This window comes from Asterias amurensis, chromosome 6 (assembly GCF_032118995.1).
Source record: "Asterias amurensis chromosome 6, ASM3211899v1".
NCBI classification, from domain to species: Eukaryota; Metazoa; Echinodermata; class Asteroidea; order Forcipulatida; family Asteriidae; genus Asterias; species Asterias amurensis.
The window spans coordinates 23,578,972-23,606,607 of record NC_092653.1 but is presented as its reverse complement, the minus strand read 5'-3'; the positions used below and the strand labels follow the sequence as shown (position 1 = coordinate 23,606,607).

Genomic DNA, 27,636 nt, shown 5'->3' with positions numbered 1-27,636 from the left:
ATTGCAAAAAAATAACAATTTACTTTTGTTATGAATAGTTTTTGACAGCATCAATACATCAAAACACTAAATCAAGCCCCTCCGGCTGTGTTTCACCGTGGCCACTCAACATGTTGACGGGGAAAGCTGGGATTGTTATGAGTATAATTGTCAGAGCGTGGGTTTGAGTTGTGATTAGTGCCCACTATTTGACGCACTCCGTAGGCTCATGTTGTCTGGAAAGCAGCAAAATTATTTTCCCGAGCGTATGATTGAGTTGATTAAGGAAATCAAAAACTGCTCAGTGAACCTTGATCAGAAACAAAGCGTAGAGTTGACGGATGTGACGTTTTATTGACGTTGCTGTTGTATCAAGTGAGGCGTTGCCACTTTGACCGAGTTTGGAAACGGCCATTGACTGCTGCCACCTCCCACTAGTTTGTTAACTTTCAATCAACTGGAAACCTTACGCATGAGTTAGGACTTTCAATTGAAGTTCGACAACTTTGTGTGGCCGGTCTTGAATAGTATGGACATCCCCGTTCGCGAGACCATGGCGAATAATATATTCAATTTGAGTGGCCTCTTTGGGGAGGCTGATAACCTAGATGGAGTCAGTGAAGCGAAAGTGACGACCACATCAAAACAAGACCAGAGTGTTGAAGTAGCTTCCAGTAATGGTAATTTACCTGCCGACACTTTCACTGCCCTGAACCATAGACGTGAAAGCCTGAACACACCTGATGTTTTGATCACAGAAGTGGACGGAGACGAGGATGAAAATTGTACCAATATGGCTGCCGGTGAGAACACTCTAAATAAAAGGACTCCAACAACGTGGGACCACGAATCATGGAGCAGTTATGCCCTTCACAAAAACTTGTCTCAATTAATGACCAATGAAGATGGGGAATCGTCATATGGGGACTCGACAAACCCAGATCTTGTCATGGGGTCAGCTACTGACGAATCGTACCCGAAACTTCTTGGACGTAGCTTCATGAGACTTTTCAGCAGCGACACTCTCTTTGGAGTAGAAGAGAGTAGAGTTGCGGGGGTCTCCTCACGCAGGTCAAAATCGCTGGACATGCTGCTAGATGAAAAGGTTTACGAGGAATTAAACATCACTCCAGAACCTGAGGTAAGATTTTTTGTTTGTTTTTAGATGAGTGATTATTGATTTTATGAGATGTCATGCTGACGACTTAGGCCGGTGAGCATGCTTTGGCATGGCCGGAACGCCGAAAACCGACGTTGGCATAATGAGCCAGCGGCAAAGCCCTTGTCAAATGCAACTGTGTCCGCCATGCATAACTGTTCTGCTCCGGACACTTTTGCATATGCAATCGTGTCCGGGGCTATTCAAAAACCGTCTGGCGGACGTACGACGACCTCACATTTGTATGTGCGCGTAAAGCGAGCTTGCATGCACTGAACTAGCCCTATATTGAACTCTTCCTCTGTACAAGGACGGTTTTGCACGGGCGGACACAACTGCATATGCAAATGTGTCTGGGCAGACACAATTGCATTATGCAGCAGTGTCAGGGCGGACACGATTGCATATGCAAAACCGTCCGGCGGACCATATTGCACCTATGCAATAATGTCACCCGGCCTCCGGACACATATTGCATTGAGGACAGTATTGCATGGGACACCGTCACAGGGACGAAGGAAGGTCAATTTACTTTTTCGGATGCGGCCTCTCCGTGACGGCCTCCGCATGCGGTTAGTGGTGTACGAGTGCGATGACTTGTGTGAACAGTATCGTGCGATATGACAGTGTGTATACGGGTGGGTCATTCGGTGTGATCGCACACACCATGCACAGGGTATACGGCGGGTGGGTTTACAGCTGCGTCTTTTCGGAGCGAATAATGCGACTGCCTTGAGCAAGGCTACAACCTCCACAAGACGGTACCGGGCGGTGCAGACGTACGTCCGTCCGTGTACCCAACGTGAACCTGGTGTGTCGCCCTCAGCGGTAAAATAGGGAGAGTCCAACAAAGTTTTTGAATGTCTGGTACCCAGAGTAACGTTTAAGTGCTAGGCTTGGTTTGCAGGCATAATCGTCGATTCGTCAGGTCCCTTTCTTTTTAGTGAACTTAAAAACAAAGTTGCTGGAAGACGTGACATACGGGACAAGTTTCGCTCTTTAAATCACAGTTAAGCTGGTCTTGTCAATGTTATTTCCTCGAACGGGACATATCCATGGTGTTCAGCAGCATACCGGGTGCAGTTTGGACATGTTTTAAAACATTTTTTTAGGACATTTGACACGGGCTACTTTGTTGAACAGTGTTTGGTGAACTTCGCCGAGCCGAGAGACGTGACACCGGCATTTATCTCGCTGCTGAGTAGAGACCGACGGACGGCATGCAGATTCAGATTCTGATTTGACTTGAATTGTTTTGCTCGCTCTCGTCTGCCATTTGTTGTTGGTTTTCAGCGGTTCGAGTCTGATAAAAATGCCAAGTATATGGGTAAGTGAAAATAGAAAAAAAGGAAAACAGTTTCCGTATGCTGCCATCACTTTTTCATTCATTTTGGATTATGAATATGACATAAAACAAAATAATATCTTAATTTACCCAAGATGCAATTGTATTCCTTTTTGTAAAAATTACAAACAAATAAAGTGTAACATCAGTGAAGAGGAAATACATGAAGTTACATTTCACTGCTTAAATGTTTACACTAACAATGCACACAAGGTCTATTCTAATTAGTTACGCTACGGGCCTACCTGACTGAGTGTTATGTTTGTTGTGTTTTCATGTGTCATTCATTCATAATAATATTAATTATTTGATATTATTAGCCTTCGAGGTACTACTAGGGTCGATACGCGGGAAGTTTAACTATTTTTTGCTATTAAATATAATTTAAATTTAAGTGAAACTGGGTGTCTTTTTATACACCTACATGTACATGTACATGTAGCAGTTTTAATTTTTGACACCCTGCTGTATCCGTTATTTATGTATGTTTTGTAAGTGAACAGTTTGAGCACCCAGTTTTTAAATTTCCTGCAAATTAATTTGGGTACCAGTCCCTTTCTCCAAATCATTGGCAAAAACCTTGATTTTCCAGTTTCATGTCAAAATGCACCAAGGAATTTGTGACTTGGCACTTACACTTACAAGTTTACAGCCTACATGTACTGTATAATCATGAAGGTCCTGATATAATAGTCATAAAATAACACACTCACTCGATGCATGTTGAGCAGTGCTATGAAACTGGGAAGAAAGCATTTGCCATGATCCTCTGAACTGATTGTTGAAGAGTAACACCTACTCTGTATGGTATTAGACTTTCGTTTTGAAGGCAATTTGCCCATGCCTGTCCTCCACTGTATTGTAGGTGTCATAGAAACTGTAAACATTGATAAACAGACACGCTGTTAGTGGAAAGCATTGACAAACATGTAAAGGAAGCCATTAGACTTTGGTCCCAATAAGTAAACATTAAAAATGAAAGACCAATTTCCAATGAGGTAGTTGTGGTTTATGTTCTCTTTTTCTCCCACGTATACATGTACACTGTAAGCAAAAATAGTTTACAACAGACCTGTGCTATTTTCCCTATAATAAACTCTTTAGAGATGTTTATAACCCTGAAGGTTTCATAATAAAGTTTGTTGACAAATGTTGGAATGGTACTCCATTGGAAGTGGTTAATAAAAGCGTAATACTTGTTTTTGTTTTAACGCTAACAAGTCTGAGAAAATACTAAGGGGAGTGTTATGATTATAGCATAAAAAGTTCAAGTTGCATTTACTATGATGTTAACGGTTTGATGCAATTAATAGTATGCAATAATATTCAAGAGCATTGCTTTATAGTGCTTCATAATGCACTACATTGTATATTAATACACACATGTATGGTCCTCTGGGGTGTCGTGGCCGAGCGGATAAGAGCACCAAATTCAAGCTCTGATGCTTCTGTTCAGCAGAGTGTGGGTTCGAATCCCAGTCGTGACACTTGTGTCTCTGAGCAAGACACTTATCTATAATTGCTTCTCTCCACCCAGGGGTAAATGGGTACCTGTGAGGGCAGAGATGGTTCTTGTGGTTGATTTAGCCGAGTAGCGCATATTAATGTTGCACAGGCTGCATACTCCCTACCAGGGAGCTGAGATGGTTTAAGGAGTGAATTAAGGCCCAGTGACCAGGGGTAATAATGTGAAGCGCTTTGGGACGCCCTCCGGGTGTGAAAAGCGCTATATAAAAACGGGTTATTATTATTATTATTATTATTAAAATAATTTGGTTTGTTTGTTTTGTTTGTCATGACTCATGTGGATGTAGTGGGCAGCGGAAAATGTGGATATTGTTTATTCAAATATTATTATGTCCATATTCCCCAAATAGAAATGATCAGAGAATTAAAATCGACAATACATCCGTGGACATTGTGGTTCAAGATTTATCATTATATCAATAAAGAAACATGTGGATGTCAAGCTGGGTAGTTCTAATTGTGTACATTTACTTGACAGTTTTGCTCTGTCATGTTGTGTACTGAGCCTCGGCGACTACAGTGAAATTTATTCTTCCTCAACTAGTCCAACTCAAAAAGTCACAACACTACTACTTATTTTGAATTCCCCAAAGCGTGTTTGCTACAGGCGCAATTTAGTAAAATTCATGCTGAAAGAATTGAAGAATTGTGTCACTGATGTCTGATTGTGTTTTGTAAGTAAACTATGTTGTCTTGAATGGTCGTGAGAGACACTATTGGTTCACCAATCAGGAAATTGTGACTATTTTTGTAGTAGTCATACCGCACGAAAAACAGTAGTCGCAACTCACCTAAGGACTCAACGGCACTACAGTCGCACTAGTCACCCAGCCTTATTGTGTCGGTGTAATGTACTTAAAACGCTTACAATGTTAACTTCCTTACTTAATTGTGTGAGGTTTGCGGCAGCACCATGTGTGAATCTCTTTTGAGTATTAAAGTGTTGGTTCTGAAAAGAACCAGTGAATGAAAACTCAACTTCCCATGTATAATAAGGGTGTCCCATTGGTATTCCTGCATAATTCATTATGCTAAATCTTTACTTAGTATAGGGCCTATTGTCTTTATTTTGATTTATTAAACCCATTATATTAGTTTCAGTGTACATCTTTTTTCTGGCTGGAAACACATGAACAAAATATACTTCAATCACACAGTGAGTAGTGTACATTTTCCAGTTGACTTATCTCACTCTGTCGTTTTATTTGATGGCAACCAGCAAAATCTTGCTCTGTTTGCTTTGAACAAACATTGTAAGCTGCTTATTACCCAGTAAGCTGTGTAAAGCTGTGCTGTTAACTTTGAATAAAGTTTCTGTACCAATCCAGACTGTAGCTATTAACATACAAAAATATTCTATTTGCGATCACTGCTAGGGGAAAGGGTATTTGTATATTAAAGGGAAGGAACACATTGGTAGTTACTCAAAACAAATATTAACTTCAAAACTGACTTGGTAACGAGCATTGGAGAGTAGTTGATAGTACAAAACATTGTGGGAAACGACTCCCTCTGATTGAGCCCAAATTTTCACAGGCTTGTTACTTTATGCTTATGTAGGGATATATTTAAGTGAGAAGACTGGTCTTTGACAATTACCAAATGTGTACTTTCCCTTTAAACACCAGGTAACTTTTTAAAATAGTTTTTGGCAAACCATTGATAAATAAATCTGATAAATAAGTTTATATAATGAACAAATTTTGACCCTCACATTTCAGAGAAGACGACTTTGAAAATGTTTAGTTTATCCGAGTTATCAGAGATTTTGTGCATGCTGGTTTTAAACAGAATCCTGTTACAATAAATGTTCATTGAAAACCAAGGATAACAACTATTCTAAAAACCGTAAAGTGCCCTTTAACTTCTAATGTACATGTACTGTGTACAAGGTTTAAGATAACAAAGACAAGAACAACTTTATGAGTGTCCTACCCACAGATTACGCAAAAGATATGATTTTCATGCAGATTTCTGCTTACATAGGAAAGATATTAAAATTGTAAGTGGCATTATTTGAAGTGAAATTTCACTGAATTTTATGCATTGCATCTAAGTACATTGTTGAATACGCCTTCAACATTTGGATTTAGTGGAGTATGACATCCTTTGAATTAGGTACTGTATTGTGTGAATGTGGACAGGTCTGCTCTTGCAGTACGTGTACACGCATCACCTTTGATTCTCAGTCATGTACCTTTGTGTACAGTATGTATTTGGAAAAGTTGTACACTCTGCAGATCTTTGAGGTGTTTCTGTTCCTGTGAAGGAAGACATAATGTGATTTTGCTTTTGGAGACAAAATTCTGGATTGATTTAGACTGTTGCATGACCATCAAGATGTCCATTTGGGTAGGTTTAGTCATTGTAAATGATGTAGGCCTATATTTAATGGGGTGGTAAATGAATACTTCCATGCTATGACATAATATTCAATACTGTATAGCTGTATAGCTTTATGGAAAATATTGGGGAATCTTTTGAAAAGAAATGATAAAAATTAAATTTTTGAACAAGTAAAAATTTTGAAACAAGTCCCGGTAAAAAAACAGGATCCCGCTTGGATTTCTCTATCCAGGTGGGATCCCGATTTCGATTTGTGGGGTGTACGCAGGTGCTCATTTTAGAAATTCAGACAAATTTCCAATAATTATATGAGAGTAACCGTCGCTGATAAAAAGCTCATGGATACCAGGATTAAACCTATGGTCAGACAGGGATAGAGATGAGACATTATCTTGTTTTGTAGGTGTGAGTTTTCAATTTTTATTTTTTAGTCTGTGTCCCGTAGCTACATGTAGAAGGAATGAAAGAAAACGGAAAGCAGGCAATCCCTGCTGTGCTTGGGTGCATTTTTAAAGTCTGACTAAATCCACACTCCTGCTCCCATAAAGTTCATTGTAATTATCAGCAAAGCAAACATTCCCTAAAACCTCAAGATTTTTTTCCTGTTCCTAATAAACAAGTTATTGTGACCACAGCAAACAAAAAAAAGCCATGACCTTGGTGGGTCTTCATGCAGAAAGATCTATCTTTTCATAATCTGGACTGCGTTCCATTCACCGCGGATGTAAAGTTGTTTACATTCGGTTCTCACAGGAAGAAATAACTTTACCTGTGTGTAAGGGCTTCGTGGGAAGCACGATTTACATGCTTTACTGATTGGCTAATGACATGGGCTTGGAAACTTTGACACGTTAAAAATAGCCCTGTTTAAAGTTTCCATTGTTATAGGTTTTTTTTCTTTTGTAAAAATAAGTTCGGTTTGAAGAGTGCAGTTGTAGTGAAAACAGTCAAAAGTGCAAGTAATTGTGCGGAGGTACAGTTGGAAGAAATGTACATTTTTAAAGTTTTGATTCTATCAAATCCTCTTGTTTTTAATAAGCCGTATACAACCACCTCGCTAGTAGACATTTTCCTGTGGTTTCTTTCTCAAATTGTACCCCGCTTGAATCAGTTGTATCGGTCCCACCATCATGACCACAGCCTGTCTTTCCAGTGATGAGCACTGCTTTGAGTCCGGTGGTATCACAACCTGACCATTCTTGGATGTTGTCTACCCAGCCAGCGCTTACAACCAACTTGTGAATATTTCATCATAGGACAAATAACGAATAACAGTTTTTGTTGTGCTGTTGTCATCTCATCATCTGGCTTTTGAAATGTATCTACTGACTTTTGAGACAGCTTACTGTGTACTTTAATTGTGTCTTCAGTGATTCTTGAGGTTTTCCCAACGCTTTTTTTTTTTGGACAGCTGTAATTAGTACTCTGAATGATAGGTACTGTTGAACTTTCTTATCAGTTAACTCAACCAGTTTCTAAGGTTTACCAGTCCTTTTCGACACTACTATGAACCTTCTCTTCTCTTCAAAGGCATCCTCAGGCGGACGGATAACAGTAAGAAGCGCTCTTGAGGGTTCTTTGGTCTAATTACCAGAAATATATAACAAATCGGGTGGATTTCACCAATAAGAGTTAAGACTAGTCTTATCTCCTGGAGTCTTATGACTAGCCTTAAGTTTTTAATGTCTCCTAGGACTAGTCCTAAGTTATGACTAGTTCTAAGTTCTTTGTGAAGTCGACCCCTGGAAGTAATGTTCACATTTTGTATTTTCTTGGAGATTTGGAGAGTAAAACAAAGTGTCTGCTTGATGTTAATAAGTTAAACAGTTTTTTTTTAACTTGTCCAAAATCGTATTGATGTAGGAAGTGGTAGATGAATAATAAATTGTTTTTTTGTTGTTGTAAATTTTTCAGGTAAAAAGAATGGAAGGTAGCTGTACAAAACCGAGCTTGAAACCTGAGGTAAGTTTTGGGTTCAGTACCAGGCCTGAAACTTAACACCTCCATGCCCTTGGTCATATTGCCTTGGTGCCCCTTGAAATGTTTCCCTCATAGGCCTACAGGTGCCCTTTTGAAAGAAAAAGAATATCTAAATAAGAAAGCATACAATAATTAAAATTCTCTTTTGTAATTGAAAATTGTATTTATTTTCCCGCTTATATTACATTTCTTTACCCATGGTATGTTCCAATGACTGGTTTCTACTGGGCTGTGTGTAATGCATTTCCATTTTAATGCAACGTTTACCACTTGTATAATGTATTTCATTTATGTACATAGTCCAAACAAAATAATGTGTTTTATGGTACAACCTGAAAAGAACATGTAGGTTGGGAAATCATTTTGTTTTGTTTGTTAACTTATTTTCTTCAGATCATGCATTTTGGAATTTCTTTTATTCATATCTAGACTCAACTGACCTTAAATTAACCTTGTTCTATTTGATGAGTTGTGAGACTTCAAAATGGAAACCTAAATTTTATTTTGATTGTGACAATTTATGCCCATTGGCAATACTGGAGGGGTCAAATTTCCAGTAAATCTTTTGTCCGCGGTGGCTTTGCCTCTATCGTGTAGGAATTGTTGACCTTTCTCAAAAGATCAGTGCTATGTTTTAAATTGCAGACATATTATTTTAACAGTTTTCAAGTTGAGAAGGATCTTGTTATTTTGTTCAGAGTTCTCATTCCTTTGTTTTACACTTGTTGCACTAACATGTATGAACCCAGACTGATGAAACTAAGGGCTACTGGGTGAAGATTCTGCCATTCATAGTTGTAGTAGGCTCAGTAGTGCAAGTTGCATCGTGACATTAATGTGAACAACAGAACCGAAACTTACTACTCACAAAATTTCAAAACAAATTACAGATTTAAATAAATTTCTGTAATAATATGCAAGTCCTATTAATTTTGGTTTTTATCAATACACTTACGTGTGTGTTCGAACTGTATAATCAGTACTGTCCTGAGTCCTGTGAACAAATATCACAGGCATATTACTAGGATGGGATTCGAACCCACGACCGTTGCGATTCTAGAGCAGTGTCTTACCAACTAGATTACTAAGATTGCCTGGTAGCTAGAGGCAGTTTGAATCAACTTACCAGATTATTTTGGGTTTTTTAAAAACATTTTTTGCATTTCAGTCAAACTTATTTAATACTACCATTTGAGCAATTCATTACTGAATCCATTGATTATTTCTCTATTAGTTTGTAAAACTCTACACAAAGTTATTGAGGACGTATCTTCATCCTCTTGGCCGAATGAATGCAGTGGACATTAACCCCCTTCATCTGGTCACCCAGTTACAGAAGGTACAGTATGTTTGCTCATGTCATGGTCAAGTGGTCTAGCAAAGCCCGGGCCAAATTTCATAAAACCTGTAAGCACAAAAACTTGCTAAAGCACAAAAACTTACTAAGCAAAGACAAGTATTGCTTAACAGAAACAGGTTACTAGCCAAAATTATATTAAGTTTACATTGTTTTGTCTGGTTCCCCACTCAATTTTTGCTAAGCACAGAAATTTGTCAAGCAGTTTGTTCTGCGAAACAGCTTTATGAAATTGGGCCCTGATGGCCGAATCATGAGAGGTTGGGTACGAATCCTGGTCTGGGATGTTTTTGGGGGCGAGACACTATAACTGTATAGCCTGATACTTTACGGCCGCAACAAGGCGATTGCCTCCGTGTCCCCTGGCGCCTTAGTGCCCTTGAAATGCTCTGACAGTACAAATTTGCAGATTCATCATAGGGTGCCCTTTACCAAGAAGAAAATGCCTTGGTGCCCTTGCCCTTTCAAAAAAGAAGTATACAGCCCTGGGTTAGGGTAGAGATTGCTGATGTAAATGGTTAGCAACTTATGCGTCCATTCGGCTGCTAATGTTACATACTCGAAAAAAGTTGAGATGCTTTCAGGAACGCAACATATTAACAGGGTTAGAAATACTATAGGCGCTTTTGATACACTTTGGGGTTGTCTTTTTCAAGTCATCAGTGCTCACCGAAAAACACTAGTTTATCTAGTTCCTACTTGACATTATTTTGTAATAACGACAGTTTTTGAAACTGGTTTATTTTTTATTTATTGTAGGTTTTTAATGTCCCTAAAGATGTCCACGTAGAAATGATGAAAGAGGAACTGTGCAATAAGGTAAGGGGATTGTTCTTGAAAATAAAGTACGTGATAAAGTAAGTTTGTAAAAACAAACAATTATAGTTAACAAATTGATTAGTTTATTATAAAGTGTGCACCAGTACAATCCTGAGAAATATTTCTTTGTGAAATATTTATAAAGGGACCATCCAGCCAAGCTTAGTACAAAAACGCATTGTACAAAACATTTATTTATTTTTCTCTGTCTGTCTTTCAGTCTCCATCATGTATGCTGAAGATCACTGTGATAGAGGCAAAGGGAATTCTTAGTATGGATGCTAATGGTAAGATATGAACTATACATTGTAGAGCTGACACTGACTGTGTGAGACTTTGGGGCATTACATGACAGCAGACGTAACACAAAATACAGGTGAGCAAGAACATGTGTGGCTCTCCAATGCTTTTCTGCACAACTGTGCCACGCGCGCCAAGCAAACGCACACACATGTCGGACCTTAGTGTCAGACCTTCGTTGCTTTGTGATTGGTCAATACACAATGGGGCGGAGCTAAATGGATCGGTCTACTGCCTATTACACAGATCAAAGAACTTGTAATTTATTAGTATGCTGCCACCTATTGTTCCCAAAATTGAGGTTCTCTCCATCACTGGGTAAACAACTAAAGCCATCATATCAAAACTTGTGAATAATGCCAGATCATTGTACAAGCCTTCAAAACACACCTTTTGGCTGGCAGTATGATAAACACTAACCACACATATTCATGAAGTACATTTTTTCCCAACAGCACTTTACAAGAAGTCAGTGTTTTGTTGCAGATACTTGGGTCTGGAATATCATCTTTGATAGGGTGGCTTGGGAACAAAATCCGTTTGCAAAGGGTACAAACACTTAAAAGTCTTTTTGAGTCTTTGGAATTATATGCCTTCTTTTGAATTCCCACAGGTATGAGCGACCCCTACTGTCTCCTGACTGTTTGCAAAGCAGCCAAGTCCCCCTCCCAAGACAGACAGCCCCTGGCTCACTGGAACTCCCTCCCTGATGATCCCTCCACTACACCTACCCTTCCCCTCTCTGATCGCACCCCACGACGCAACTCTGACCAGAGGCGAAGTTTTAGGAAAGTCATTCGGAAGAGATCGGAGGACATTCAGTCCAACCGCAAATCAGATACTCTCTCTGTATTGTCCGTGGGTAAAGTACACAAGCGTAAAAACTCTGCGGATATGAGCGTCGCTGCTTCGCCCAAGAGCCCCCAGCATAGTGTGTCTGTAGAGGCAGAGTCCGTCTTCAAGACAAGATGTCAGAAAGCGACACTTCATCCGGTCTGGAATGAAACATTTGACATGTAAGTTTTGATTGATTTCTTTTTCATTTAAAGTATTTGTCAGGGTGTACATTGTTTTGAGGGTTAACGCATAGTTCAAGAATCCTACGGTGACAGTAGATTAAATAATTAAGAAAGCAGGAAAAGTTCTTTCAGAAATGTGCGGAATCAGTTCTTGTTGGAATTGAATTCAACTCCACAGGGGTAGATAAATAGAAGGACAAGGTCTTCCAGAACTGAGTTGAATTAGTTTCTGTCAGTACCAAATCCTACTCCACAGCAGTAGATATATAAATACCAGGAAAGTTTATGTTAGAATTAAGAAGGACAAGTTAATATCAAAACTGAATTGTACTTCTCGTGCCACACACTGTAATTCCATTACAAATTCAGTTTCTTTGCCTTACCCTATGATCTAGTTGCACATTTTGTTATACTTTACTTGTATTATTTCTTCTCCACCCCCTTTGCACAGTCCGCTATCCTCGGTCCATGGTACAGAGTTGAGACTCACCATGTGGGATATGGATGAGGAGACTAATATATGGCAAGCCTGTAAAAGTCTCGACTCCGATCACAAAATGGCTGGTTTTAAAAGGTAAGGACTCACATTTTGTGTTTTCCAAATGGTTGGTAAATTGTTCCTCAATTCAAGTTGTTTGTTGTTGTCAAGAGCCATTGTATTGTTACCTACTGTTACCAGGACATTGTGTGACAGGTAGAAGGGCAGAGAACCTTACAGGCACATGAAGTGAACTTAATGTACAGTTGACATGTATTAGTTTTGTGCACAATTGTACCACCTTAATAGAACCCATGGAGTTTCACAATTTCAAATGAAGAGTAAACTTGCTTGGGTTGCTACCAAGATAATCAGGAGTGGTTAAACCTATCTTTTAAATGCATATTTTATACCTGTACAGTCTCTTCCGTCACATCAAACATGGCATCAACAAAAACACAGACGACTTCCTTGGTCAAGTCATCATCTCACTGGACGACATCCCAGCTGCAAAGCGTGTCGATAACTGGTACACATTAATTGTCAACCCAAAAGGTTCTGGGCCAAGCACAGGTGGAAAATGCCACTTGAGGATGCAGTTCGTTTCTGAAGAGGTGAGGAAATAAAATGAAAATTCAGAGAAACATTTTTTTTACTGGTGACCCGTTACACATTCTGTGTAACGCTTCGGCCTTCGATCGAACAAAGCCATAGGACTGGTGTCTCGGTCTCTGGACCATGCGGTCTTGGCCACAGTCTTGGGCCCTCCCGGTGTCAAATATTTGACTGGCTGACTTCAAGATCAGCTTTTACTGACAATTATGAAAATGTATTTTTGCTATTGTGTTGTTTTATTTCAGGATGTTTCCGAGAAGGACAATTCAACCAGTCTGAATTATTACCATCAGTTAGCTTCAGCTGTCTACAGACATGAAGGCCAAACATACATCACGGTGAGACATTCAGGAAAACCTCATTCAGACAAACAAGCTCTAACATTCTGCGAACTTCAAATTAGTATCTTTATTCCCAATGCAGTCCATTGAAATGCTAACACTTGTTTGTACTTTGTTCTTTCTAAATGTTGGTGTTTAGGACGGGAAGGGTCCATGGGACGCCAAGCTGACTGGAATGAGCCGACACTTGTTAAACCACTTTGCCATCCAGAGTGGTATCTCTAAGCTATCACAGACACTTATGTAAGAAAATCTTTACTCTTTTTAGCTGTAGAGAATACATAATTTTACATGCAGAATACTCCTTTTTCCTGTATGGCGGTTCTTCCTTGGCAAAACAGCTTAACTCGAAAAACGACGTTGTGAGAAAAGAAAGTACAGAGATATGCTGTTTTGTCGTAAAACGGGATGAAAGTGTGAAAAGAAGCCAAGATAAGACATGTTATATTCACCTCCATACATAATGCCTTTTTAAACTTTTAAATGGACAAAATTACTTCAATTTACTTGGGAATTATCTGAAAAACCAACATTTTGACTGTAACCAGGCCAAAATTCAAAGAAACTTTACATGAACATCATGGTGCACTAGATGGCTTATTAGCAATGGCACTCAATTACACTTTTATTGTTCATAAAATTTGTAATTTCTTACTCACTCTTTAGCAACCTCTCCTCACTGTTGGAGTTCCACCAGCATCAGAATTCCTCGTCTTTCCATGTGGGACGTCTCTCCCTCGATAAGCTCTCCCTCAATAAGCTCTCCCTGACAGACACTATGGGGAAAGATGAAGTCGACTTAGCATCAGTGAGCAGCCTCCCTGAATCTACAGAGAATATCCCCAGGGTTGGAGAAGAGAAGGGGGAAAAGGACATCAATAAGAAACCTGCAGAGGAAAAGGTAAGTCTCAACAATGTAAATAAGTGAGTAATTTCTAAGTTTCAGTTCGCTGGCATCGAGCGCGATTTTGCTTGTCCTGGTTTCGGTACCTTTCACTATTGGTCTCTCAGTCTTTGACTTTACTTATCTTTTTGAAGATGTGGTTTCGTATTTAGAAAGAAATTGTGTTTAAAAAAAAAAAAATTCTGCAGTCAATATCTGCATTTATTTTGTGTTCCTTTCATGTGATTTCTTAAAAACATTTTGTTAAATTTGGCTTAAGGTGAAGGAGGAAGCTGATGCTGCATTGATGGATCGAGCTTTAAGGGAGGCCATGTTCCACATCCATGCAGAAATGATCAATGAAACTACATTCTCTATTTACACCAACGATGTCAAAGAAGTCGCAGAAATCTTTGAGGAGAACCCACTCTTTCTGTCCTATGAGGTACATTTTCAAGTTCATTTTAAGCACATCATATTAAAGGGTTTGCACAACATTGGTAGATTCAAAACATATAATGATAAATAATTACGCATTTTCACATAACTTGCAAGGTTTATGATGATGGGCGTGTGGGAAACTTGCCTTAAATGTGTTTTCTTGAAATGCTGTAGTTTTTGAGAAAAATTGGTAAAATAATCAGGCCAATATTTTTATTTAAAAAACTTGATGTTCAAAAACTGAATATATTATTATAGTCCCCTCCCCATATGTTTTTCTTTTTCACTATTTTAATGAGACTCCCAATCGAAAAAAAAAAAAACCCTGAGTTTTCACAGTGTTTAATGTATTGTGTCACATAAAGTGCGGATACACTGTCTTAAACAGTGCTTTAATTAAAAACGAGATACAAATACAATAACTTGACGCCATCATATTGCAGGAAATTTATCATTTTTGTTTTCCTCGATGCTTATACCACGCAGGAAGGAGGATGACGTCATTTACAAATGGACAGGTGATACATTTCTTGGGTGCAAACATATCTGTTTTTTATTAACCTTGCACTATTTTCCTATTTGCATGTAATTTACATATGATTTGCAAATTGCTTGCATGATGTACTCATTCCTTGTTTCTTCCAAATAATTTTGAATAATTATAATTATAATTTCTTTCCAAACTTCCTTTGTGGCTGGTACCCTGCATGTCACTAGACTTACACAGCACGCTCTCAGTTTAATATATTGGACCAGACTAGTCTATGTCCACCCTCTCCGTTGTATTTGATGTTGAAAAACAAATGATGGATCAAACGGGTGATAAACTTTAAGGAATTATTTTAGCCAAAGTTTATGTCTGGTGTAGCCAAATGACATCTGACCTTCCCTCCCCCCCCCCTACAATAATACTGATAATATGTCACCTTTGCTTATTTTTCATGTGTGAATTAATATTCCTTATTTAATTTTAAATTTTTGCTATTTTTCTAAGTAATTTTCCTGAACTTCTACTGTTGAAAGTATAATTAATTGACTCTGATATAGGCTGACAATTCCTCTTCTTTTAAGAGATGTTCTGCATTTCATTGAACCAAAGTATATTTTTTTCATGATATTATATGAATGTGTGCTTAACATTTGTTTTGTATTAACTTTTATTAATGATATTGTTTGTTTATATTCACAACCAGGTTTTGGTGAAAACAAGAAAATACACTGATGTTGATTGCTGCATTTAAAATTGTTAGAATTCTCCCAACTTAAGCAATGTTTTCTATGTTAATATAATATATTCCTTACCTTTGATAAACCAAGTTTCACGTCATTTTCCATGCATTTTTAAAGAATTATCAACCATTATTTTACAATTTAAACCATTTCTGAGAGATTCTGTTGACCATACAAATAAGAACGGTCTCTCAAATCTAAAGCAGCAATGTTTGGTTTTGATCCCTACAGCTAGGGGCAGCTGAGTCTTCTATATCGGCGTACATTGATTTCTGCATGCAACCCATCAGTGACTGCCCAGCACTCTTTCCTCCATCCAACGTTCAGGTCCTGGATATCCTGAAATCAAAATGCAGGTAAAAGCTTGCCTTCTTTTCCTTAAGGTTATTCTTCTAAGTTGAGTGGGCATTATATTGTTACATTTTTCAGTATTATTATCATTGGTCATGTTTACTCTATGCTTGTATTGTGCTACTATATTTTTATCCAAATGATTCTGTCTTTTTTTATTGGAGTAGGGAAATAACTGTTACATAAAATTGAATTGAAAATGTGTGTCATTCTTACTCAACGGTCACAGTGCTTTTATTTATTTGTTATTATTTGTTATTTTATTTATTTGTTACACACAGCGGTGAGGTTTATTTTTGTGGATGGTATATTGATAGAAGTTTTATTTATAAAGTACCTTGTAAGAACTCACAGGCACTGTGGCCTGATTTGCTTCCGCTGCCTGAAACAAAAAATGGATGAAAGTACGTGTTTTCAAATAATTCTGGTTAGGCCTGTAATGCATTGGTATTTATAAGTTGATTGTTATAGAATGTTTAAGACATCTTAGTATATTGGTATTAGGGCTCGTTTTTGTTCTCCTGACTTTTATAGCCTTACTCAAGGCAGTCGCATTATTCGCTCCAAAAGACGCCGCTGTAAACCCATCCGTATACCCTGTGCACGGTGCGTGCGATCACACCGCATGACCCACCCGTATACACACTGTCACATCGTGCGACTACTGTGCACATAAGTCATCCGCACTCGTACCACTAACCGCATGCGGAGGCCATCAGGCCGACAGCCTTGTCGGGTCTGTAACTTCCGGGTTTAATGTGTTGTATTGAAAAATTTCCACAAGTGGAAAAAATTGGGGGGGCTCTCGGATATGCTAGTATGCAGCTCATGAATATGTATATCGTTCGTCAGACCTATCAGACAACACAGGATGTGAGGCAAATGAATTTTTCATTTTGACGTCCAATCACGCACATCCCTTATCATGTTCGCTGAGCGTCCGTGGTGGTGGTGTGTGATGTAAACATGTCTCGTCTTTCGCGGGCATTATGGTAATAAGCTGACTCTTCGCTTATTATAGTAATGAGGTCAGTGGCTTCAACACAGACCCTACAAGGCTGTTGGCCTGACGGCCTCCGCATGCGGATAGTGTACGTGGGCATCGTGTCGTGCGATGTTACGCACAATGAATACGGGTGGGTTTTTATACAGCGGCGGTCTTTTTTCGGAGTGAATAATTCAACTGCCTTGAGCAAGGCTAGACTTTTATGGCTTTTCACTGAGTTTGGTGTTGCTTCACATTTATTATGACATTTTTTATCATTATTTCCTGAATCTCAGATTAAGCAATGTGTCCAGTCTCCTTCAAATGAAAGTTTGGAAGGATCGTAACTCCCTACCCCATCGGCAAGTTCGTGAACTCATGGAAGATACCATCGCATCAGACACCAGGAGATGGCTCAGTAACATGTTGGATAGCTTACCACAACCAGAGGGGTCATTGGTAGGTTCCATTAGACAAATCTAATTTGGAAAACGAGTTTGTTGTTTGATCATTTTTAGAAGGGGTAGGTTCCATGAGACAAATCTAGTTTTGAAAACCAGTTTGTTGTTTCATAATTTTTAGAAGGGCAGGCCTAACTTACACAAAATTGCTAAGAACAATTATCTGTTAAGCAAACATAATCAGGGTTTTTGTTGCTGTATTTTATCTGTATGTCATTTTGAGAAGTGGAGCCAAACAACTTTTTAATGATAAAAACACTGACTGCAAATATATTTGGGTCCTTGTCATGTTTTGTGAACACATTGGCAGGTCACAAATAATGTGTTTCATTTGTTTGGGTTACAATAGAAACCAGCAGATTTAGTGAGACTGCTAGAAAGACTTGGTGATGTCATGGGTGACATGATCGCCCTACTTAGACCAACCAAGGACTACCAGAACATGTTCAAGAGGTGAGTCTCTTCATTATCAAGAATTCTGTATCCCGGTTCTTACACCGTTTGTTGTATATGTACATAAAAGCTATATACTTGAATTGTGTAACTGAGTTTTTCTTGTAAAACCCTTCCTGTCTTGCTTCCAAATGCATATATCTGACTATAGCCTTTTTTTACATAAAATGGACACATCAGGAGGTACTATTTGGTTTGGTTTAAACTTTGAATTTGTCTTTTATGTATTAACCTTTTTTTTGTATGCCCTTTTATGTGTATTTTTATGGGTACTTGTAATAATTTTATTGCTGTTTGCATGTTTGTATATTTATATTTATTATTATATAGTTTGATTAGTGCTTATTCTGATGTTATTGTAAATATATATCATCAAACCATACAGTGAATTCACATTGTGTCCACTACATGTATGTCAAACGACTAGGTAAATAAAGCAAAATGTTGCTTCAGAAATCACATTAACAGACTACTGCAGACTAAAACTTGAACATTTCCAATTAGTATTGGATTTGAAAATAAGTTTGCTTACTTTTGTTCGAACCCCAAAGATACACAGTGGACTATAACATGATAGTAGCCCAACAGATGGATGCCCAGATATGCAGTAGTCTTCAGGATGTCTTGACGCAGCTGAATCAGTATCAGGTCCGTTACCAGAAGTTCCCAGAGAACATCGCTGAGTCTAGCAAAGCAAGCCTCAAACTCTACATGACTGTCAAGAAGATGCACTCTGTCCTGAAGGCAAACAATCACACCTGGTAATGAACAATTTCAACATGTTAACTTTTCAATAAGCTCACTAACAAATGAAAAAAAAAAAACATCAAAATTGGTTGTCCTCCGTTTGAAACACTCATTTTGGAAGTCCCCAAAATGTGGTTTCCTCAACAATGACACTTTTTAGAGGAACAAATGTTCTCTGTAGAATTTGTACTGGTATAATCAGAGAGCTCTCAGATTCCTACCAGTATGTTTTTTTTTTTTGGGGGGGGTTGACTTTGCTTGTAGTCCATTTAAGTAAACTTTACTTATCATTGTACCACTCTTCCTATCTCAACAGTGAGGGACTGAACATCAATAATTACCACACATGGTTTCAAGAGGCGCTCATCTTTTGGCTTGTCACCTTTAAGTACGAGACATTTGACCGTGTCCGAAGGGCACTGGCCATGGACAAGGATGTAGTGTTGGTCCACAGTGTAGTGAAGTACTCAAACTCGGCCGTCGATGCTCAGTCCTGCTTTGCCAAGGTAAAACAGCTTCCAGTCTTCAAACAATTGTTTTTATGTTACAAACCATTGAAATCATTGAAGGTTTGTTTAGGGTGGTGTAATAAGATCTATCTGTGTATCTATCATTCAAAAACACACGGATGACATTGAATGGTCTGACAGTAGGAGGGTTAACACAAATTCCTATCACTTTGAATTATTACAGTATTGGGAGTTTCCAAACTAATAATGACCACTGTTTGTTTTACTTTTTTACAGGTGACTGAGGAATGGCACAAGATTGGATTTGAAGGAGTTGACAGTCGCTGTATGGCTGTAACCAAAATCACAGATGTGAGTAAAAGATTTCATTTAAAACATGTTGCTGTGTCAATTTCTCTTGCTACTGTTCCATAAAATGCTTTTCATTTACTCTTGGCAACTTGAATTTGTGTTGTCTTTTTATGAATATTTTGTTATTTGTGCCTGCAAGTATTTGTTGTCATCAATTTATGAGCATTTTGTTATATATACCTGCCATTGTGTTTTTAAAAGATATGCAGGCCACTTTGCATTTTAAAGTCATGCCTGTAGTTATGCCTGCCAAGATTTCTTGTTATGTAATTCTCCATATTTTGTCATATTGATCATGTTCATTGCTTTTTAATTTGAAATGTTTTGCCTGCCATACTGTATATTACTTTGTTCGTTTTTGCGCAATAGTGATTTTTATAACTATTGTGTCTAAAATTGTAACTCCTGTCAATTTTGATCACCATTCTTATTCTATTATTTTGTTCAACCCTGTTTTAAAAACCTTGGTTAATATTTATGAAGTTTGCAAGTTTACAGCAAATAAGCATTTCAGTGTTTGTTATTTTGTTAGCTTATTTGTGAGGGTGCTAAACTTTACGCGAGCTCAATTCACAAGATTCTGGAAAAGAATGGTTTCTATCGCAGCAACAGTGGACATTTTGACATCAAAGAAAAGGTAAGTGTTTGAAAGGGTGACTGCTCTATTTCCCAATTAAAACCTTTCCTGAACTTAAGCTAACTTCAGCTAGGCTTAGTTTTAGAGTTCTATGTAGTATTTTTGTTATGGTCTGCCGTTGTGCTCTCGAATCTGTATACATGAATGTTGATTTTTTTTTTATATTCACATTGAATACTGTACCTTCAATAAAAAAAAATAAAAAAAATTGTACAGAGATGATGTAGTATAAAGTCGAGTCCTTTCCCTTTTAGTCTTTGAATTTTATGCAGGCAGGGAGTTTTTTTTTTTTTTTTTTTTTTTCTGTGATGCGATGCAATTTTTAAAAATAAATAGTTAACGACCTGGCATTTCGACCATAGCAGAGTCTTCCTCGAAATATAAAAGCAGGATAGTAACTTTTTTCCTATCCGTTTCTGCTACTCTCTCGCAGTTGTGCATTACGCTAAACAACATCGAGCACGTCCGGGCTTATCTAGATAACCTCCCAACTCTCTTAGACTGGGAGAAGACGGTCAACAGCCTCGCTGCCCTCCACGATAACCCCACAGCAGGCAAGCTGACTCTCAGCACCCTGCAAAGGATGACCAATACGGCCAGTAGGGATACTATTAACATGTCTGGCCTGTTGGAAAGGCGCATTGCTGATAAAATGAGCCAGGAGGTCATGACTGACCTGGGGAAAGTGGTCAACTGTAAAGGAGATGCTGCTGCTAAAGATGAGGTAATTATAATAAGACATGTATGGTTTTAATAAAAGAATGAACACTGGTGCATTTACTCATTTATTATTTTGTTAATTTTTTTTCAGTACCATTGTTATTGATCATGTTTACTCTTTGCTTTTATTGAACCAGGAGGCCATGGTATTTCCCTGTTTAATTTTAAAATTGTCTTGTTTAATCTTCAGTGTATTTTTATCCCCTTGCATTTCAGCGCCCAGCTGTGAATTTGTTTAATAAACTAGAGTATGAATATGAATATAATCTATATATATAATCTTAATATATCTATACTACCCATGTGCATGTCAGAATGTTTTATGTGGAAACAGCAGTGGGTAAACATTTTAAAACAAACTAATTATACACAAAATGTGTATAATGTGTGTATGTTTTTTTTTGTTTTTTTTTTCTTCTTTTTGATATTGATTCAATTTGTTCATTTTGTTCATTTAGGGCCCGATATTTTAACATAAAATATGTCTTAGCATATTAGTAGTAGCAATAGGCCTAGTATTTTAGTGTAGAATCGTTGCTAGTAATCTTTCCTCACTAAATGTTGTTTCCCTCAATAAATATTTTGTTCTGTTCAGCAAGTATCTTTGATTTGCATTTCCTTGATATTGGTAAAGAAGTGAATTTAACCCTCCATAATTGGTATCAACTAAATGCCTGTCTTCTCACTCACAGCAACTTGACAACTTCTTCTCGTACATCGACCACAATCTTGAGACGCTTTACAAGCAGCTGATGGCTCAGATCTTTCCTCGAATCGTTGAGGAGGTCTGGAACTCTCTCCTTAGAGGAATCGCTGCTGTCATGCATGTAGGGAAACAACCTCAGTACTACAAAGACTTGCTGGAGGTGGGTAGTAATTAGGTGTTCGGAACACCTCATGTTTTTGTTGGTTTTTGTTCGCTTAACACTTCTTCTTCTCAGCGACCCGATGCACCCTTTCCAAGCTCATATAAACTTGAAACTTCACATATTATAGTTTGATATGTGTTAGAAGATGAAATCGCTTCAGTTGCATCATGATGACGTCATCAGGTGTCAAATTACAAGGTTTATAAACAATGATATTTGTATCAAAACAGCGATAAGAGTACTTGGGTTGCTTATTGAAAACTGCAGGTGGAGATTCTCTTTTATAAAAATTATGGTGTTCTTTCCATTAAAAAATGTAGAGCTTGGAAGCAATAGAGAGCTATTTTAAGCGACCTGGTCTAGCATTAGACTCTTCCAAGATCCAAGGCCAACAGTACAAGTACTTGATTAGTCAGCTGGAGCTGAACTCATTAAGTACTCAAGATCTAATGCTTAGATACTATAAGGACCTTGCTTTGGACATGGCCACACCCTTGGAGTACTTCGGCCATCTTGGCGTTAGGATGGCCTGCAAGGAGGAGGTGAATGGAGAGAAGACGTTTGTTGTAAAAGGCAAGTTTTCCCCCCTTTTTTTCTTCTTATCTTCCTATTTAAGTTCTGATTAATAATAAAGTATAGAGTTTTGTTATCATCATACAAACAAATTGACTGTTTTAAGTTGTAGTTAAAGTTACTGTTGTTTGAAATATAGAAATACACATATAATTATTTTTTTCTGTGTTATATAATATGACTCTCTCTATCTTCATGTATTTCCACTTGTAATATATACCTGTTCATGTTTGGTGTGTTATCATTTAGCCTTAGAGAAAGACTGCTAGGTTTTGGCCATCATTTTTTGCATTTATACCATAGGTCCTTTTGGTTTGGCAGTTTGCAACAGCTAATTCTATGTTCTCCTCATATTAAAACAATTGCATTCAACATTTGTCCACAGTGTGCAATGCAGTTGACCTACCTGGTCTGGATAGACATGGTAGTAGTGACCCCTTTGTGATAGTAGAGGTGTTACCTGTCGATTCAGACGTCTGTAAAACTCTCCCTCAGCAGACCAAGCCAATCCAGAGTAATCTCAATCCTGTGTTTAATGAGACATTCGAAATGTAAGTCATTTTTGCCTTGGCATGATACAACCGTATTTCTGCTATAACTATCATTGCCAAGTGGTCATAGGCCAGTCCCGAGTTCTGGCGACAAAGTCTTTGAGGTGTGGGTTAGGTTCTCAGTCATGTCACCAGTGTGTCCTTAATTGAGCAAGACAATTCAAGGTTCAAGGTTCATTTTATTTCCAATTAAATATAATGGGTTCTCATCACTTAACTTGAAGTGGGAACCTGTGAGAGCAGAGATAGTTCTTGTTTCACAGGCTGCAAGCTTGAGCAGCATTGGGTTGTCATCAGATTCCATTCGTATCCTGTTTCCAACTATCAAAATAAGTCATTAAAACTGTAAAAGCGATTAGGGGGTCTTCAAATTATATTTCTGTGACTTTGACAGTATTACAGATAGAAAAATTCCTTTGGTGGATTTAATATTGTGGTAACTATAATCCTGTGCTTTGTACTCTTTCTTGAACAGCCCATCCGTTCCTACCGAGTTGATTGACTCTGGTGCTGTGATGAGTTTTACAGTCATGTCCTATGATGTCCTATGGAGTAATGACTTCATAGGGGAAGCCTATGTCCCATTACAGCAGGCACGACCTATTAGCATGATGCAATCTGTCGACCAGTGCCCTGTCATCATGGTGGCCGTAAAGCGCCCTCACACTGTAGATGGAGGCGCATTTGAGGTACCTTATTTCTTTCCGATAGTCAGTTTGCCATTTTGTTCAAATATCTGAATGCCATTCTCATGAAAGGTGCATTTAAATTTACTCTAATTTGAAATATATGTCTAAACATATTCATTACTGGGTGAATCCTTAATTTTAACTGGTTTATTTATTTTCAAATATAAATATTTTTGTGTTTTTAATACTTTTTTTTATTATTTTTTTTAACATATATACAGATTTTGAAAAATCGTAGTAAGTGGGACAAAAATGCCCGTCAATTCTATACAAAGCGTCAGAAGGCGATCGAGCACCAGAAGCCACGGACAGACAAGAAGACCAACAGAGCGCCGGTTTCCAACTCTCGCCTTGCCCCCTTCTTCAGGCAGTAAGCTGTGATTGCATCTTTTGTACACCACACTTGCTTGCTTCATTCAGCAAAAACAAAAGCACTTTCACTGCATCTTAAATCGACAGTAACATCAATGCATACCTAGGGCACAAGTTCATAGAGCTGCTTAAGCAAAAAACACTTTTGCTATGCCAGAATAAGGTTACATGCCATTCAACATTTATTTGCTTAGCTGCAAAATTGCTTTCTGTTTTAGCAGCTCTGTGAAATTGGTCTGTGGTCCACCTGCAAGTTCCAGTTGAAACATCTGAGGACCAGATAAAATAATCTCCAATCCACCCAGTTGGCTAATTCAGTTTACTAAAGCATTTCTATTCATCATGAAAAGATGGACGCAGAGCTAACTTGGTCCTATGGCCAAGTAACTGAAAATGTTAAGGAATACCTGACGATAGTCCATGCAATTTTTCTTACAAGTTTTCATGATCATGCATATCAACTAAAAGTAAAAAAGCAAATGAAACAAAGTTTGTATTAGTACTCCCGCATGGGAGCAATAAAACAGTGTCGTCATCTGGGATTTCTTCAGTTTCAGTGTTGTTATGTGGAATTCACTGCACCTGTCTGCTTGATCAATACATCTGTTGTTTTGGATAATGTACACGTACACCATGTTCATAGCACCGCCTTGCACTAACTGTCTGTTTAAAATCATGCTGAAAATTGCTTTGTGATTACCATAGCATTTGAATGATTGTCTTTTAAGAAGGTGTATCAGAAATTGCAGCAATTCTTTTTAAATTTTCGTTTGTAGATCTTTTCGAGCTCTCCGTAGTTACATACCAACATCTTTGAAGAATGAACCCCCAGATGAGGGGCCTAAATAGATGGCGTGACAAGCTCAGAGATACTTTCAAAGGTGCCCTTTTGTGGGCAGTGGTAGGCAGAATTAAACATGGGTCAATTTAAATGATCATTTGTTAAAGGTGTCAATGAGTATTCTTGTGTTAGCTTTGTATATATGAAGAGTACAAGGTGTATCATAAACCATGTTTGGAGATTTGATATTTTAAATGGTGTACGATCTTTTGAGGTTTGTGAATACTATTTGTAGGTTGGTTTGATGTGGGTGAGTTGTGGTAAGATATTCAGCATCACTTAAAGATATAAAGACAACTATAACTAGACAAACTATCAAGTAAAAATACACTGCAAATAAGTATAAAGATATTTTTAAAAGTTATATATATGTGTACATTTTAAGTCAAAATCAATACATAATGTGCAAAGAATATCTTTGGTCTTTGATCCAGAATACAAAACACTATGTTCAAGTCATCACTACAAGTGTAGTATTTCCCAGAGACAATGTTATTGCTTTTCTCTCAATAATATTACAAGAAAAGATTACATATATCCAAAAGTAAAGTGGATATTTGAAGACTTTGGGACAGTAATTAGTTATTGTTTACATCTAGAAATATAGAAAAGCAATAATAATCTAGTTCAACCTGAAAGGTCAATGATTATCCTGTCAAAAATCTGAATATTTGTCAATTGAGAAAATAAAAATTGAAGTCCTCCCAAGTCCTCAAAAGGTATCAAGTGTGCCAATCAAAATAAGCCAAAAGTTCACATTAAAAACATTGACACAATAGTTTAATGATTTATAACATTTTACAGGTTTAAGGTTTGAGTTGTGTTGATGGAAGCTAGTCTAGGATGGGATGGCATTATTCGTTTACATAAAAACATTGTGTACTTTTCCCTGACGCCATTGTATATTTTTCAAATTATCATTAAAGTTATGAAAAACTGTTTGTGTAGGTTACTATTTTTGTAGTGATATATTAGCAATGTATATCAAGTTTGAGATTCATATATATGATTCTAATTTCTTAGAAATTTATAGAATTGCCTCAATTATGAATGAATTATTAGATAATTATTTGACCATGCACAATGTTGCAACTCTCTTTTATATAGGTTTTGTAAGTGTAAACTTTAATATAACCTATATTTACTTTTCTAGACTATGTGAATACTTTGATATTATTTAGTAAATACTTATTTTAAGGATTTTGTTTACTTATAGTTAAAGTTTATGAGTTAACAAAAGGTTGACACTATTTTCTGCAATCTGCAAATAGAAAAATAAACCAAAGTTCCCAATCTGCAACTGACGTGAGTGACAATGTATTCATAGTGCTGTGAAAAGTAAGTAAGGGTGTGTACGTTGTGCCCATACATGATGACGTAACACCGTCATATTGCCATATTAAAACATTGCCCATCTGGTCAGCAGCACTTTAAAGGAAGAAGAAGAAGTATACGATGGCACGAGACAATGCACATAATTTGTCAACAGTAAATGGCTTACCTTTTCGATGTTCATCGGATACAAAGTTCACAATCCAATGTAGGCTACTATGGGGGCATGGACGAGGAGTGAGTAGAGATGCTACATACAGGAAAGGTGCGGTCCACTTCTTCATCACAAGCGGTACTACCATTGAGGCTAAGAAGACGAGAAGATCGTACGAAACGTGCGGAGTGCACAATACTACTGAAAGACGGTGATTTTTTTCAACCAAATTGATGCCTTCCATTTACGAAATACGAAAACCAAAGTTGTATTGATATATTTTATTGTTAATAACAACTGTAGTTTATAGTAATTTATTAGTATTTTTCGCATGAAAAATTAGTACACAAGAATTACAGTCTCGTTTTTAATCATACGTTGAAGATACATCGGATACAAATCTCCCACCTTTTTAAACAAAATTTAAATATTTATAGAAGCGTAGAAAGCCGGTTTGAGTAGACCAGTATGGGGGTGGGTCTCACGTCTGGGGGCGGAGCAGCGCAAAGGCTCAATCGACGGGTAACACCTTACTCTATGGTAAAACCATTTGTATTGTTGGACAAAAAGCCAGATGTGTGCCCTGCAGAAGTCTTCACAATGGAAAAGTATCGGAAAATTCCACTGAAACTCCACATATGACTCTTTCTGCTCTGCCTTTGTTCGTTGTCGTAATGGGGAAATGAGCGGAAGTGAATTGCCTAATCCACAAGCGTAGTTTACGAGAGAAAAAAAAAATGCTTTTTTTGATAAAGGTTTTCAGTATTGCATGAAATATAATCAGGCCTAAGCAATATAAAGTTGTGATCCAATCGTACAGTTTCACAATGCGTTTCATGATACTAACTGTATACAACTATTATTACTTTTATTACTATTATTGTTTACAACTATTGTTACTTTTTAAGTAATAAGTGAACATGACTGCATTCACTAAAAATTTCTCAGTGACTGAAGAAATCTTTCCAATGTGGAAAATTCCACTAACATTCCACAATGGTCCTTTATTCTGCCTTTGTTCGTTTTTGTACTCTTGGGGAAGTGGGGTGGAAATAAAATGCCTAGACCTGTATGTAATCCACAACACTAATCTATAACAATGTTATCAATGGCGTTTTCAGCAAGGTATAAAATCTATTTATGACCACCATCTTTATGTAATTCTACACGTTTTGGTAATTGTCAAAGGCAAATATTCTAACTTGGTGTATCCAAACACTATTAATGCATAAGTTGACAATACTGTGAACATTTGACTCAA

At 37.6% G+C, this 27,636-nt stretch overlaps 1 protein-coding gene across 4 annotated transcripts; it reads left to right on the top strand.

The window, feature by feature from the left end:
- Window positions 1-307: 307 nt before the first annotated feature.
- LOC139938682 (protein unc-13 homolog D-like) lies at window positions 308-27,495 on the top strand. Of its 4 annotated transcripts, none has more exons than XM_071934294.1 (26): window positions 308-1,120; window positions 8,271-8,318; window positions 9,571-9,675; window positions 10,453-10,512; window positions 10,733-10,799; window positions 11,426-11,828; window positions 12,283-12,405; window positions 12,731-12,923; window positions 13,170-13,262; window positions 13,405-13,508; window positions 13,932-14,166; window positions 14,429-14,593; window positions 16,051-16,175; window positions 17,452-17,614; window positions 17,966-18,069; window positions 18,621-18,830; window positions 19,133-19,322; window positions 19,563-19,637; window positions 20,170-20,274; window positions 20,708-20,998; window positions 21,687-21,860; window positions 22,184-22,436; window positions 22,822-22,987; window positions 23,463-23,676; window positions 23,898-24,046; window positions 24,825-27,495. In XM_071934294.1, the coding sequence occupies exons 1-26, from the start codon at window positions 509-511 to the stop codon at window positions 24,895-24,897; spliced, it is 4,500 nt and encodes a 1,499-aa protein (XP_071790395.1). In that variant the 5' UTR covers window positions 308-508; the 3' UTR covers window positions 24,898-27,495. The 4 variants fall into 4 exon arrangements, with proteins under 4 accessions (XP_071790395.1, XP_071790396.1, XP_071790398.1 ...); XM_071934297.1 differs by lacking the exon at window positions 308-1,120 and adding an exon at window positions 2,118-2,465 and having other exon boundaries at window positions 24,825-27,489; XM_071934296.1 differs by lacking the exon at window positions 308-1,120 and adding an exon at window positions 6,193-6,362 and having other exon boundaries at window positions 24,825-27,489.
- The last annotated feature ends 141 nt before the right edge of the window (window positions 27,496-27,636 follow it).

What these genes read in the sequence shown, in the direction of transcription:
- LOC139938682 (XM_071934294.1), top strand. Translation starts at nt 509, where the DNA reads ATGGACATCCCCGTTCGCGAGACCATGGCGAATAATATATTCAATTTG. An exon ending in AACCGAGCTTGAAACCTGAG is followed by an intron (nt 8,319 to 9,570) that starts GTAAGTTTTGGG and finishes TTTCTCTATTAG; the next exon opens with TTTGTAAAACTCTACACAAA. An exon ending in ATTTTGACATCAAAGAAAAG is followed by an intron (nt 20,275 to 20,707) that starts GTAAGTGTTTGA and finishes ACTCTCTCGCAG; the next exon opens with TTGTGCATTACGCTAAACAA.